This window comes from Callorhinus ursinus, unplaced genomic scaffold (genome assembly GCF_003265705.2).
Source record: "Callorhinus ursinus isolate GAN/ISIS: 27379988/994484 unplaced genomic scaffold, GSC_fseal_2.0 scaffold12, whole genome shotgun sequence".
Lineage (NCBI taxonomy): Eukaryota > Metazoa > Chordata > Mammalia > Carnivora > Otariidae > Callorhinus > Callorhinus ursinus.
This window is the reverse complement of record NW_027397074.1, coordinates 56,485,088-56,497,671: the sequence shown is the minus strand read 5'-3', so window position 1 is coordinate 56,497,671 and position 12,584 is coordinate 56,485,088. Positions and strand designations below refer to the sequence as shown.

General features: G+C 33.3%; 1 protein-coding gene across 1 annotated transcript in view; it reads right to left on the bottom strand.

Moving 5' to 3' along the window:
• Positions 1-12,584, bottom strand: part of FOXP2 (forkhead box P2) — a 550,365-nt gene that overhangs the window by 148,419 nt on the left and 389,362 nt on the right. The window contains exon 6 of the mRNA XM_025873321.2: positions 4,233-4,322. Coding sequence (XP_025729106.1) covers positions 4,233-4,322 — 90 coding nt within the window. The remainder of the gene's footprint in view (positions 1-4,232; positions 4,323-12,584) is intronic.

The window sequence follows — 12,584 nt, the reverse complement described above, 5'->3', positions numbered from 1 at the left end:
TACTGTGGTTTCCATGTATATGGGATTTAATACTTTGATTCCAAAACATTATTCTTGGCTATGGTATGTTAATAAAAAAGTGCTTTGTAACTGATAACAAACAAACAAACATACTCCTTAACTCATAGCTTAATACCCAGCAAGATACAGCTATTCCTAAGAAATTAAGATGCCTATAACTTACTTCAAAAAAAAATAAATCTGTAAGCACAGATTATAATATTTTGTCAATCCGTTAGCCCAATGTCTTTATTTTAAAAATGTTGAGTGGCTTCCTTTAACTTAGGTTTCTAGTTTGTGGCAGAGTCAGAATAAGACCCCTAAGTTTAATTCACTTTTGCTTTTTATTCTTCCAATATTCAACTATTTAACATAGTTATTAAAAAATGTTTAATTACCTATTGGAAAAGAGAACCTTATATTAGATTTTAACCTACAATGAAGGAAGTGATTACAATACTATATACTAATATTCATCTAAGATAGCAAAGCAATGTCATTTACCTTAAATTTACGTCTCTGCTCTGCACAGCTGTTGAAGAACCACAAGTCTGTCTCATGGCTGTAAATGTAACAAGAACAATAATGCGACCAATTTTCATACCTAAACTAAATTAAGTAGATTTGTCATAGGCTAGAAAACTGATAATGTATTTTACAAAAAAGATTTAAAATTTATAGATTATGGAAGTGTGCATGTGTGCATATGCATATGCAAATGTGTGTCTGTGTGCATGTGTGTTTTTAAAAAGAGTAAAAGAAATTCACTCTTTTTAATCTGGAAATTAGTTTCATGAAATTGAAAGCATTACTTATTCTCTTTGGCTAACTTTTCTTTTTATGGACCACTATGGGTATAGCAACCAAGTCTAGGAAGTGCCAGGAGTAGATATTAATAAATATCATAAATCAAGATAAGAGGCTGTCTTCAGCTGTTATAGTATGTTTTCTGGGATACATAGTAAGCACGTAAAGAAGAAACATCTGGTAATGCTTAGGTTGATATCAGCTCCCATTTGCATCACAATCTTTATATATTATTAATCAATATGTCATTAATCAATGTACCTACTGATTGGACCTATTCAACAGGTGTTTTATGTAATGAATAGAAAATGTAAACATGTTTCAAATACATATATTCAGATACCTGTACATGAAAGTGAAATTACTACACAATCGGTACTCAAGCTTGTCAGATGTGATTTTTTTTCTTTCCATTTTGTATTAGATAGGCTAATATCTATGCCATCTGTAGCACAAAACCCTGAAAAAATGTAAATGAGAAAGTAATAGTAGATAAATACTAGTCTGCTAGAAATAGACTCTCTACCATGTCACACTTCAAATCTGGCTACCATTTCTCAATATTTAAAAGAAATCAGTTGAGTGTAACAAGACTTAATATTGTTCTTGTGACTTGAGCCATCAAAACAGATTTTTAAAAAATCTGTATTTTTTCAAACTTTATAAAATAGTTCTCCATCAAAACTATATTTTAAAATGAAAAACGCAAACTCTCCCTTGGTCCTCTAAAAATGTGTGATGCCTGATAAAGCACAAACCACCATGATTTATTATCAAGCACCAAATACCTAGCCTTTGCAAGTGCAGATTTTGAAACATGTTCAATTATCTTTATGAATTTTAAGAGATAATCTGCACCAACTCTATTTTGAAAGATTGGTGAAACTCTTAGTTAAGCAGAAAAAGAACCAGACCGTGAGAAAATCATAAAGGTTTTAAAGTGTTAATTTCATATTAAATGGTTAAAAATTTTAACAAAAATATTCAACCTTTTCTTTAACATAAGTGGTAATAGTGTAACTCACAATAAATAGCATTTGCAGATGCAAGGATATAAGCATTACCTAATATCCTCATTTAACAACATATGTAAACCAGTATAAAATGCTAGTAGGTTTTAAACACAATCGCAGTATGTTTACCATTGCTAAACTTATCAAATACTATGTATACTAAAACTTCAGGCTCACATTATATTAATAGCAGTGTATTTTTTGGTGAACAGATAAGTCTTCATTCATTATTTCTAAATTCTCATTCATAAAAACCAACTGTTCATTCCTATGACATTCTGGCATTAGACCTGATTAAAATACAAAATAATAAAAAAATGCTACAGTTTTATAATTTATACAATGGAGATATATTCATATTGATATGCATCATAAAACACTAAATATAAGTGACACAAGAAAAGTCTTTGTAGTAATGGTTAGCACCTGAAATTGTTAAAAGGTATTTAAATTACTTTCAATCACCCTTTCACAATAAAATAACAAAATTGAGGACTTCTGCTCAAAATTTTATTTATACAACATCTGGTACATGAGCAACAATTTCTGATTTTAGAGTCATTAATATTCCTACATTATATGTGTGTGTTTTCTAAGAAAAATTATGGATATTTTAGTTAAACAAAGTATCAAATCTTGCCTTCCAATACAACAACAACAAAAAAGAAAGAAAGAAAGAACAAAAGAAAGAAAGAAAGAAGGAAAGAAAGAGAAAGAAAGAAAAAAACTAAAGCTCAGCCATTCTTTCCAGAGATGCCCTGGTAACCAGCAATAAAGAAACTTCTACTGGACTTAGCTTTGGGGAGGAAGGAACAACTACTTTGTCTATTTTGTCAAGAGACATGTTAAAACAGAATTAGGACAATATGTATGTAGTGTTTTTCCAGTAGTCGAAACAATAAACTCCTACCTTTGGCTTACGCTGCCAGCGTCTAAACCTCCTTTGCTATACCAACAACAGTGCAAAATTCCCACTCTGAAGCCACAGTGAGGGAAACACTTCATTTGCTATCTTCTGTGACTTCCATGTAAATTTTTCTCTGTCATGCAAATATATGGAGAGGCTGTCTTGGAATGACAATTCGATGGAAAGACTCCAATCACTGGCATTACTTGGGGAGAGATGATGGTGAGGAAATTGTGTTGCCATAAAATTACTGATTAAACAAAAGAGCGTGACATTTATTTAAAAAAATTAAAATGAATCTTAAACTCAGGCTGATTCAATACAACGTTTGCAATCATGGCAGACATTTGAACTTTAGACTATTGGAACACATCCCCTCTCCACAAGTCCTCCTTCTTCCCACCCACCTCCCACAAATGGGTTTGTTCCCAAGAATATATATTCTCATCTCAAATTTGTCTAGGGACCAAAAATTTAATCCAGTTTTTACATAATAAGTAGTTTCTGGATTGTGTAGATCAGTAGCCTGTAATTCTCTGTCATACATACTAAACTTCAGGAAGCCATCATATAAGACTTAGTTACTAACATCTGGGAGTACACCTGAAAATGAAAATAGACAGCTAGGCCATTAAAAAAATTCCAAGATTATTTGGGTAAAATAAAGCAACAAGAAAGATGCTTACTTTTTTTTTTTTTCCAAACTAAGCATACCTTATTAGACATGTACATAGCACATGATTCAGGAAAAAGCATTGCTTATCTTTCAACAGAGCTGATAAACATTTTGAAAGATGTTTTATGTAACCTCAGATTCTACCTTCCAAACATTTAATAACTACACCCTAAAAATGTTTCTTCCCCCCAAACAACGTCCTATGTACTCTGGGTAAGATTATATAAAACAATGGTTATATTATGTAACAAAAAGTTACTTTAAAGGACATACATACTATCAGTTTCACAGGACAAACATGGTGAATAAGGACAACAAACTCCAGAATGTGTTTTTATAACTGTAGCAACAGCAATAACTCCTTGGCAAACTCAAACAGTTTTTTTGGCAACCCTGGAAGGTTTCTGCATTTGTCACTTGGATACAACTGCGGAGGGTTGTCTAAAACTGCTTTGTCTCCTTCCATACCATCTTACTATGGCTTTGCTTTTAAGGAAGAAATTTCACATTTTACTTTAACTTGTTTGTGAATAAAATTCCGTTACAATCCCACAAGGGAGTTTTATATAAAACTTCTTATGCCTACATATCCCAAATGTGGTTTCTATATAATTTTAGTAATAAATGACCTTGCAGACTTTTGAAATCTATGGGAATAGAAATTTTGTTTCCCTTTCAAGAAGATAAAATGAGCTCTCTTTTTGAATTAAAATTACCAACATATGCAAATGTAAAAATTTTCTGAATGTATACAACTGGGTCTGCACATTTGTTATCATTATGAGCATCTTTTAAAATAAGATCCCAAGGACAAGAATGCTTTACTAACCTGCAGTGGTCTCTGTTTATCACTGCTCTTAGGAGATTTCAATCCACTTGTTTGCTGCTGTAAGAGAAGTTGTCTTGCTGCTTGGAGAGCCTAGAAGTAAAAAGGGAGCAATATCTAAATACTTTGCTGAAGGGTAAATTGATTATCAATAATTGATTATTCCTTGGTTAATAGTAAAAGGCTTCAATGTATGAGAACCCCTTTCCCATCCTCCTTTCTAGAGAGAATTATTAAAGATCTTCTTCTAATGTGATATAAAAATTCCACATATCACACATATACAACTTTACTTAAAGTCATGGAGATACATGTAATCCTGCAGGAAATAAAGTTAATTTGTTTAATGTGCTTAAAGAGGAAAAAATCATAAACTGCATCAATAACCTCATTTCCACAAGGAACTTGTCTTTGAGTGTTCAACTAAAATGCCCACTCCCTTTTAAATTATCATTCAATTTGCATTTTCATATTACAATTTTGAAGCAAAAGCAGTAGACTTCAAGTGTTACCGGAAGCTGTAATTAAATTTGACAAATCAACATCAGATTATCTTGAAAGTGAATTAATAAGGATTTTCACTAAAGATTAAAAACACTTTTTTTGTACTTACAATTCAAGGGAAACCTCTCCTTTGACAAAATAAAGTGCAGTTTTAATGCCAAATAAAATTGAGTGGTTTTCATTTGCATTCTTAGCAAAATCAGAGAACAAAGAAATTACCACTCAACCAATCAGGTTTGTTTCTATGTGTGACAGAATACCAATCAAAATAGAAGATGTTTTCATTTATTTTCCTGTTTTTTTTTTCCCATTCAGGAAAATAAAATTTAATATAAGAAGTTATATTAAATTTCTTTTACAGGAGGAGGGACAGTTTGGTGAGTGTATTATATAAACATATAAAAACGAGTACCCTAAAAAATACATATTGAGATGTTTTAAAAGTAGCAATGTAAATTGGAGGGAAAAAAAACTTTTTAAGAGCCTCTCCTTTGCAAACTCCTTTTTTCTCTCAATAACTGAGTTCAATGAACACTAATGATGAAATTTTTCAACACATACAACTAAAATAAATCATTGCCCTACTCTGTTATTCGGTGCTTTAGAATACGAGGTAAATTCTTCATGATGGGAGAAATATCTTAGATCAATATTCTACTATGATAATTGAGATTCTAAGCTGATAAAAAGTACAATTTTGATTGGAATCAATGATCTGGTTTTTAAGAGAGTTTCTAGTATCCATGACAACAGTTGCTTTGACAAGATGTGCATATGGCATTACACTGCCAGCCGGTGTGAACAATGTTTGAACTACTGCATTGAGATGCTGAGCAAACAGAAAAAGTTGCCACGTCTTAACCCTCAGGGAAGGCAGTCATCCCCTGATCAATTATGAAAAGACAGAGAGAGGGCTGCTACAGTCTGGCTCCAAGCAAGTTTTCTGAGAAGGCAGGCAGACATAGAAACCAAAGTAAACAAACTGAAGGCACCAGCACCATCCCCTAACAACACTGATTTGTCTTCTCGGAGCAGGATCTGGCCTACTTTGTAAAGCACACTTTTTACATTTGGAGACACACTCACTCATAGCAATCTTTTGTGTTTTTTTTTTCTTCCAATTTTTCAAGTAATTCCAACCCTAAATGTTTCTAAGAATGGCACATTCCAGTGAACTCAGGCAATTTTATTATAAAGTTAACTTTGAAAAAAAAAAGACCAAATAAAAAATTCCACAAATACTTGATTATCACCAAACTTAGTTTAAAATATTTCACTTAATATTCTAAATAATACAGCTTTCCTTTTTTTAATCGCAACCTATGAAATAGCTCCAAATGACATTTTTTAAGTGGAAATTACTATAGTGTGACCTAGGCTGTATTGTGTCTATGTGAAACTCTCAAAGAAAAAAAAAATCCGTCAACTATTTTTGCCTTAGATGCCAAAATCCACACCAATTTTGCCTAATTTTTTTCATAAGATTATTATTTCCCTTTGAGTTCATCAGCTTAATTTGTATACATGGAGTCTTAGTTTATATTTAATTCTGTAGCTATTTATTATTCTTGAAGGAATCTAATGAACACAGTTCTGAATCTTGAAATCATTCCTGGCTGGGACTAAAAGCACTCTTAGAAATCATCTACTCTGGGTTAGCCTGGTGATGGGTATTGAGGAGGGCACGCTCTGCATGGAGCACTGGGTGTTATGCACAAACAATGAATCATGGAACACTACATCCAAAACGAATGATGTAATGTATGGGGACTAACATAACAATAAAAAATTAAAAAAAAGAAATCATCTACTCTGATGTCCTCAGTTTAGCAAATGAGAATAATGAGGCCTAGAGTAATCAAGTGTTTTGTTCTAGGCCTCCTGCTTCCAGGCCAGAGTGCATTCTAGTGGGCCATACTGTCTCTGTCCCATCAAAGAAACCATTAGATGGCAATGAATAAAACTCTAGTAAAAGAGAACATATGGCACCATGATGAATTATTTTCACCTGTAAAGAGAGAATATTCATTTATCAAAACCTGAAAGAAAAACTACAACATAATCTTTTTATATTTGAATATGTAAGTGTTTGAATGGAACAACCACCACCGAATATATATTGTTTTTATGGCTAAGTGTTCCTGCCGTCCTTGACTTGGGTTTCACCATACACTCTACCAATACCTGATGGAACTCTAAACTCTTGTAACCCTCTGATCATTTCACCAGTTATTATAAATAAACTAAAGAATTCTAGAGCTGGACATAAGTCTTACAGATTGTTTAGCTTAGCCTTCGTACTCTGTAGACAAGTGACTGAAGAACCAATAATATGACAATAACTTGATTAAAGTCCAAAGCAGTAGCACAGTTGGTCAAAAGTTCAGGCTCTTGTGTCCCAAGCCTAGGACCCTATTCATTTCATCACCCTGCATGATGTTCATTCAGCCCAACCCAAACAAGTAACCCAATGGAATATGTAACACCCAGTGGCTACAGAAAGACCCTGGAAAATTAGATCTATTAGAACTGCAGCTCACGAAAATCTCACTGGACAAAAGCATACATGTACACTGTTTTTAAAGGAGTAATAATTATAATGGAATATGACCAATGGCTGGTTAAACTTTTAAAGTACCTTGGTTTCCGTACACACTTAGAGTTATCTTCAAAATAATCCAGGATCCTCATTCAATACAAATTCTTATGAAAAAGGACCACTTGCCTATCTCAACATTCTTTTAGTAGCAGTAGAGACTGCTAGAGTAAACCTAAGAGCTGGGAGAACAAAAAGGACTCCAAGAGGTCAGGATGATTTAAAACTCATAAGCAGGAATCTTTGGCGGTTTGCATTCTCACAGCAGGCATCGCGTGACATTTTTATTCCCAGTATTCTGGATATCACTTTAGGACTGCATTTCGACAAACAACTGCTCAGAGACATTTAGTTCATCTTTGTAATTTATTATTGTAGTGACGCAAAAGATGAAAGATTATGAGATAAAATACTTTCATCAATATAAGGTGTTAGGTGTCAAATTACATAAAATATTAATTTGAAAATCACTTGCCCACTTCAGTTAGTAAATAGAAAAGATAAATTCCAGGACCAGGCATTAAGTTCTACGGGCTGTTTAGGTAATTATATGATCACCCTCTACAAAAACAAAAACAAAACTTAGAACAAAAGGCAAGAGCTGTTTACAAAATCTCCTTTAACAATGACTGAGTGTGATTCTAGTGAACAACAAGAGAGAGGTTTCTGAGGCAGCCAAGCCATATCTAGTTTCCAAAAACACATTTGTTTTGAATTAAGAGTGCACTTTACTTAATGAAGTTATCTAATTTTAGTAAAACTAAAAAAAATTAAGGTAGGACATTTTAAAAATTGGAATCAGATTAAACTAAAATATCTTGAAAAGATGACTAAAAATCTTTCTAATAGATTAAAATATACTTTTTGTTAGGCTGCAGAGGTGTGGGTATGCACAAATTTTTCAGAATTCAGTGCATCTTGCTCTAAAAAATGGGCTACATTTTATGTTAACTAACTGGAATTTAAATAAAGACTTAGAAAATATTCATTGAAAACACCATTCCTACTTGTTACTGTTTAATTTCAAATAAATTAAAATTCTGTAAGAAAAACAAAGTCCAAGCATATCACCCTTCACAATTGTAATAACGTTATGCTACCTATGAATCTCATATACAGAGAGTAACTCTAGTGAGGAGGTCATTATGAGAATTAAGAGTAAAAAAGCTTTGTAACCTGTCAGATCAATACTGTTTTCTTATGAAGAACACTGAAAACTTTCACCAGGAGTAAAATTGTTTGAGAATAGCTTAGAAACACCCAGTGAAACAAAAAAATGTTGAATATCCTAAGGTTTATAAATAACTTTTTTTTTCAAAGTAAATATATGTATATTTTGGGAGAAAACAGACATCACTCATATCTCTCCCCATAAAAATAGGAATGCTTAACCTATCAGCCTGTTGCATTTGAGACATTAAAATGAAAAATGACATCTACACCCATTAATATCTTCAATGTATAAACAGCACAGCATGACACATTCTTGAGAGCTGAAGGCTACAAAATCTCTCTGAAACATAAATAACAAAGCACTCAGAAGCATATTTGATGTTGATATTCATCTCTGAGAAAAACACTGCTGCCTAGGCTTCTTATGAAAATAGATGCAGCCCAAATGGATCTCCTGTAATTGGTTTCAGATAGCGAGGTCAGAAGAAATATGATACAAGAAACGATTATGCGGAACAGGCAAAACAAGAATGTTTACACAGGCACTCCCTAGTTATACTGACAAGGGGTGTATACTTTGCAGATAACCAGAACCAGAAAAAAAAAAAAAATTGCCAGCAGGACATTCAAAATTTTGCTCCTCATACTCACATGTTTTAACCTTTAACTTATGATGCCTTTAACATGTTACTTTGAATACTGAACGTAAAATAAGTTTTCAAACAGAATTTCATTGTCTAATTATTTTCACAAGTGTGGTTGATAAAAAGCATATTCGGATTCTTCCACAAAGGACATGAATTCCTATTCTGTTCAGCCTTTCCTTGCATTATGTTCCCACTAAAGAGAATATACTGATAAATGTAATCTGAAGTCTCATAATGCTATTTAATAGAAGAAAATTAATCATCTAATTGTCATATCCTATTTTCAAACAGCAATCTATCAGAGTGAAATTATGCATCTGTAGCCATTGACCTTTCATTTTATCATGGCTGATCCATAATTAGACTAAGTTTGTTGGGAAAAAAAGCTAATTGCTAAAAAATGTTTTTTACAATAATTGTTTTTGTTTTACAGTATATCTTACATAAAGTTAAAGAATAAATGTGTGGATATATTGTGTTCACAGCGTGGACTACTAGGGGAATCAAGTTGAGAAGCTCTTTTATTTCATGGTACTATAATAAGAGTAATTAATTATAAAGCGTCCTATTTACCAATCAAATGTCAGGCTGTTCTGGCTCAGCATTCATGATGTAGATCCAAAGGAGAGGCAGTTGAGGTACTGAATATGTGATGGAATGGATTCTGAAGTCATCCTCAGAAGCTCTAACAAAATCCTCAAGGTTCAGATCCAAACCCAATATTCAGTGTCTTTCAGGATGGCTCCAAACTCCCCAATAAGCTCAGAGACCCGTCCATAAAAGAAACCTGTGAATTAATGCTAACTAATGGCTAAGACAGGTTTTGTTTTTTCAGGTCTAGAATCAGACGCTCAGTTTAATGGGATGAATACCTTCTCCTTCTTAGAGCTGGCATTCCACAGGCTACAGTAAATAATACTAAGCAGCCTGGTATTCATATTTCTATTTTCTTTATTATTCTACTGCTAATAATAATGAATTGCTAATGGAACCCATAAAGAACATTAATATAATCTATACCAATACTAAATACAATTCCTGCTCACAAATTAAGGAAATCTGTCCAACTTCAAAAGTCCCAAGTATGAAAGGTAAAAAGGAATTGGAACTAATTTTATTAAAATTATGAAAATTAAGATTTTTACAATACTTCTTTATTATGGTACATGTTCCAGGAACTACAATGGTTTATGTGCATTCTCTCAGTCATTTCTCTTTCTGCTATAAAATATTTTATTACTTTTCCAAACACACTTTGGGTTTACTTTTTATTTCGCACATACCTACGGTTGCTTTTTTCCCTCATTATGAGGCCAATACCATCTTTAGTTTGGATATGGACTGAAGACCTATTACTGCTACACTGTTATAATGTCAACTGGCACGCTAGATACTAAATGAAAATACATGCTGCTAAATTAGAGTATAATATCTGAAAGTAAACTATTATTTGAATCCTGTATTCTGGATTTCCTCCTCAATTTAATAATAAGAAAACTACAAAAGAGTTAGAATTTGGGAAAGTGTTTGTAAGAATAAAATACATCAAAAATTACTTGTCATTAAAAATTTTTTTGCAACTATGTTCCATGTACCAAGCAAAGAACTAAGCATTACACACTTGTTGAGGTAGGAGGTAGGTGATGTGACATTGTTTTTACCTTCAAAGAGCTTTGTGTCTAATAAGAAACATTTGGTGTGAAGTCAAAAGGTCATAAAAAATGTTTTTAAAACATTTCAGTGGTTCATAAGTTGAAGAAATTACTTTGAGTTGGGAAGCTCAGATAAATTTTTATGGGGATGCAAAATTGGGATGAACTTATATGACACTTCATCTTGAAAAGGTGACAGAGCAGGGCCACACCAAGTAGAGGCAAAGAATATGTGGGATCAGACACAGTGAAAAGAAAATAACTAATCTTGAATAAAGCATGTGCTTAGCTTAGGAGCTAGTTAAACATCATGGGGAGGTGGGTTGGAGCTAATTAATGGACATAACTAAACACTCAGCGGCAAAAAGTCTTTATATTATTTAGAAGATAAAGGCAGATGTTGCTGAATCTGCAAATGCTGAAATAAGTCTGACCCCACGACAATACTGAGGTCCTGAACTCACCTAGGTTCAGAGTGACCGGGCTGAAAACAGGTTCCCCAAAGTAAGAGATTAGACAGCATTTAGGACAAAGGGAAAGTATTAGATTGCTGGTAAAGAGTAAAGACAGGGAAGACCCAGACTTAGGGAATATCTATATTTTGTTTAGAGATGAGAGAGCAAAAAGGAAGCCAATGCACAGTCACAGACGTTGAAAGACTTCTGGAGAATGTTGAACATAGAATAACCATGTGACTCAGTAATTCCACTTCTAGGTATATACCCAAGAGAAATGAAGACATATGTCCATACAAACAGTTAAACATGAATATTCATTGCAGCTTTATTCTTAATAACCCAAAGGTGGAAACAACCCACATGCCCATCAACTGATGAATGGATAAACAAAATGTGGTCCATCCATATAATGGAATATTACTCAGCCATAAAAGGGAGTGAAGTATTGATAGATTCCATAACACGGATGAACCTTGAGAACATTATGTTAAGTGGAAAAAGTCAGTCACAAAGACCACATATTGTATAAATCATTTATATGAAATGTTCAGAATAGGCAAAACTGTAGAGACAAAATTGATTAGTGGTTGCCAGGGGCTAGAGGGAGGAGATAAAATGCAGTGACTAATGAGTATGGGGTTTCTTTTTAGGGGGGGTGTGAAAACATTTGGGAATCAGATAGTGGTAATAGTTGCACAACCTTGTGAATATACTAAAATCCGCTGAAATATATAATTTAAAAGGATAAATTTTATGGTATATAAATTACATCTCATTAAAACATATATTTAAGTAAAAGAATTATGATGTTAATTATATCTCAGTAAAGCTGGAAAAAATAGAAAATAGCCAAAAAAAAAAAGGAATTGTGAAGGAAGAAGATGAATGGGTTCTCAAACCCCAAAACTCAAAGAGGCTAAGGATTAATGAAAGTTCTTGTTGATTTGATCATTTGCATGTGACCTATCAGACAGCAGTTCCCATAGAGTACTGAAATAGAAATCGGGCTGCAGGGAATTATAGGGGAAAACCATGGCCCTGAGTGCAATCAATTCTTTTGATAAGTTCTGCAAGGACCAAAATAAAAGCGAAATATAGTTTGGGAGGTTATGTGTGTATGTTTGTTTTAAAGACACTTTGCTAATAAGCTAAGAGGGAGCAACAGAAGCTGTAAGAGGAAGAGAACTGAGAAAGTCACCCGAGGTGATGTCAAGGGGCTAAACCAAGGAGCAGGAGCAGGTGACAGCCTTGTGGGGAGAAGAATCACATCTTTCTCCCAGACAAGTTAAAGAGAAGGGAGGACAGGTGACTTTGCCAGGCAGAGG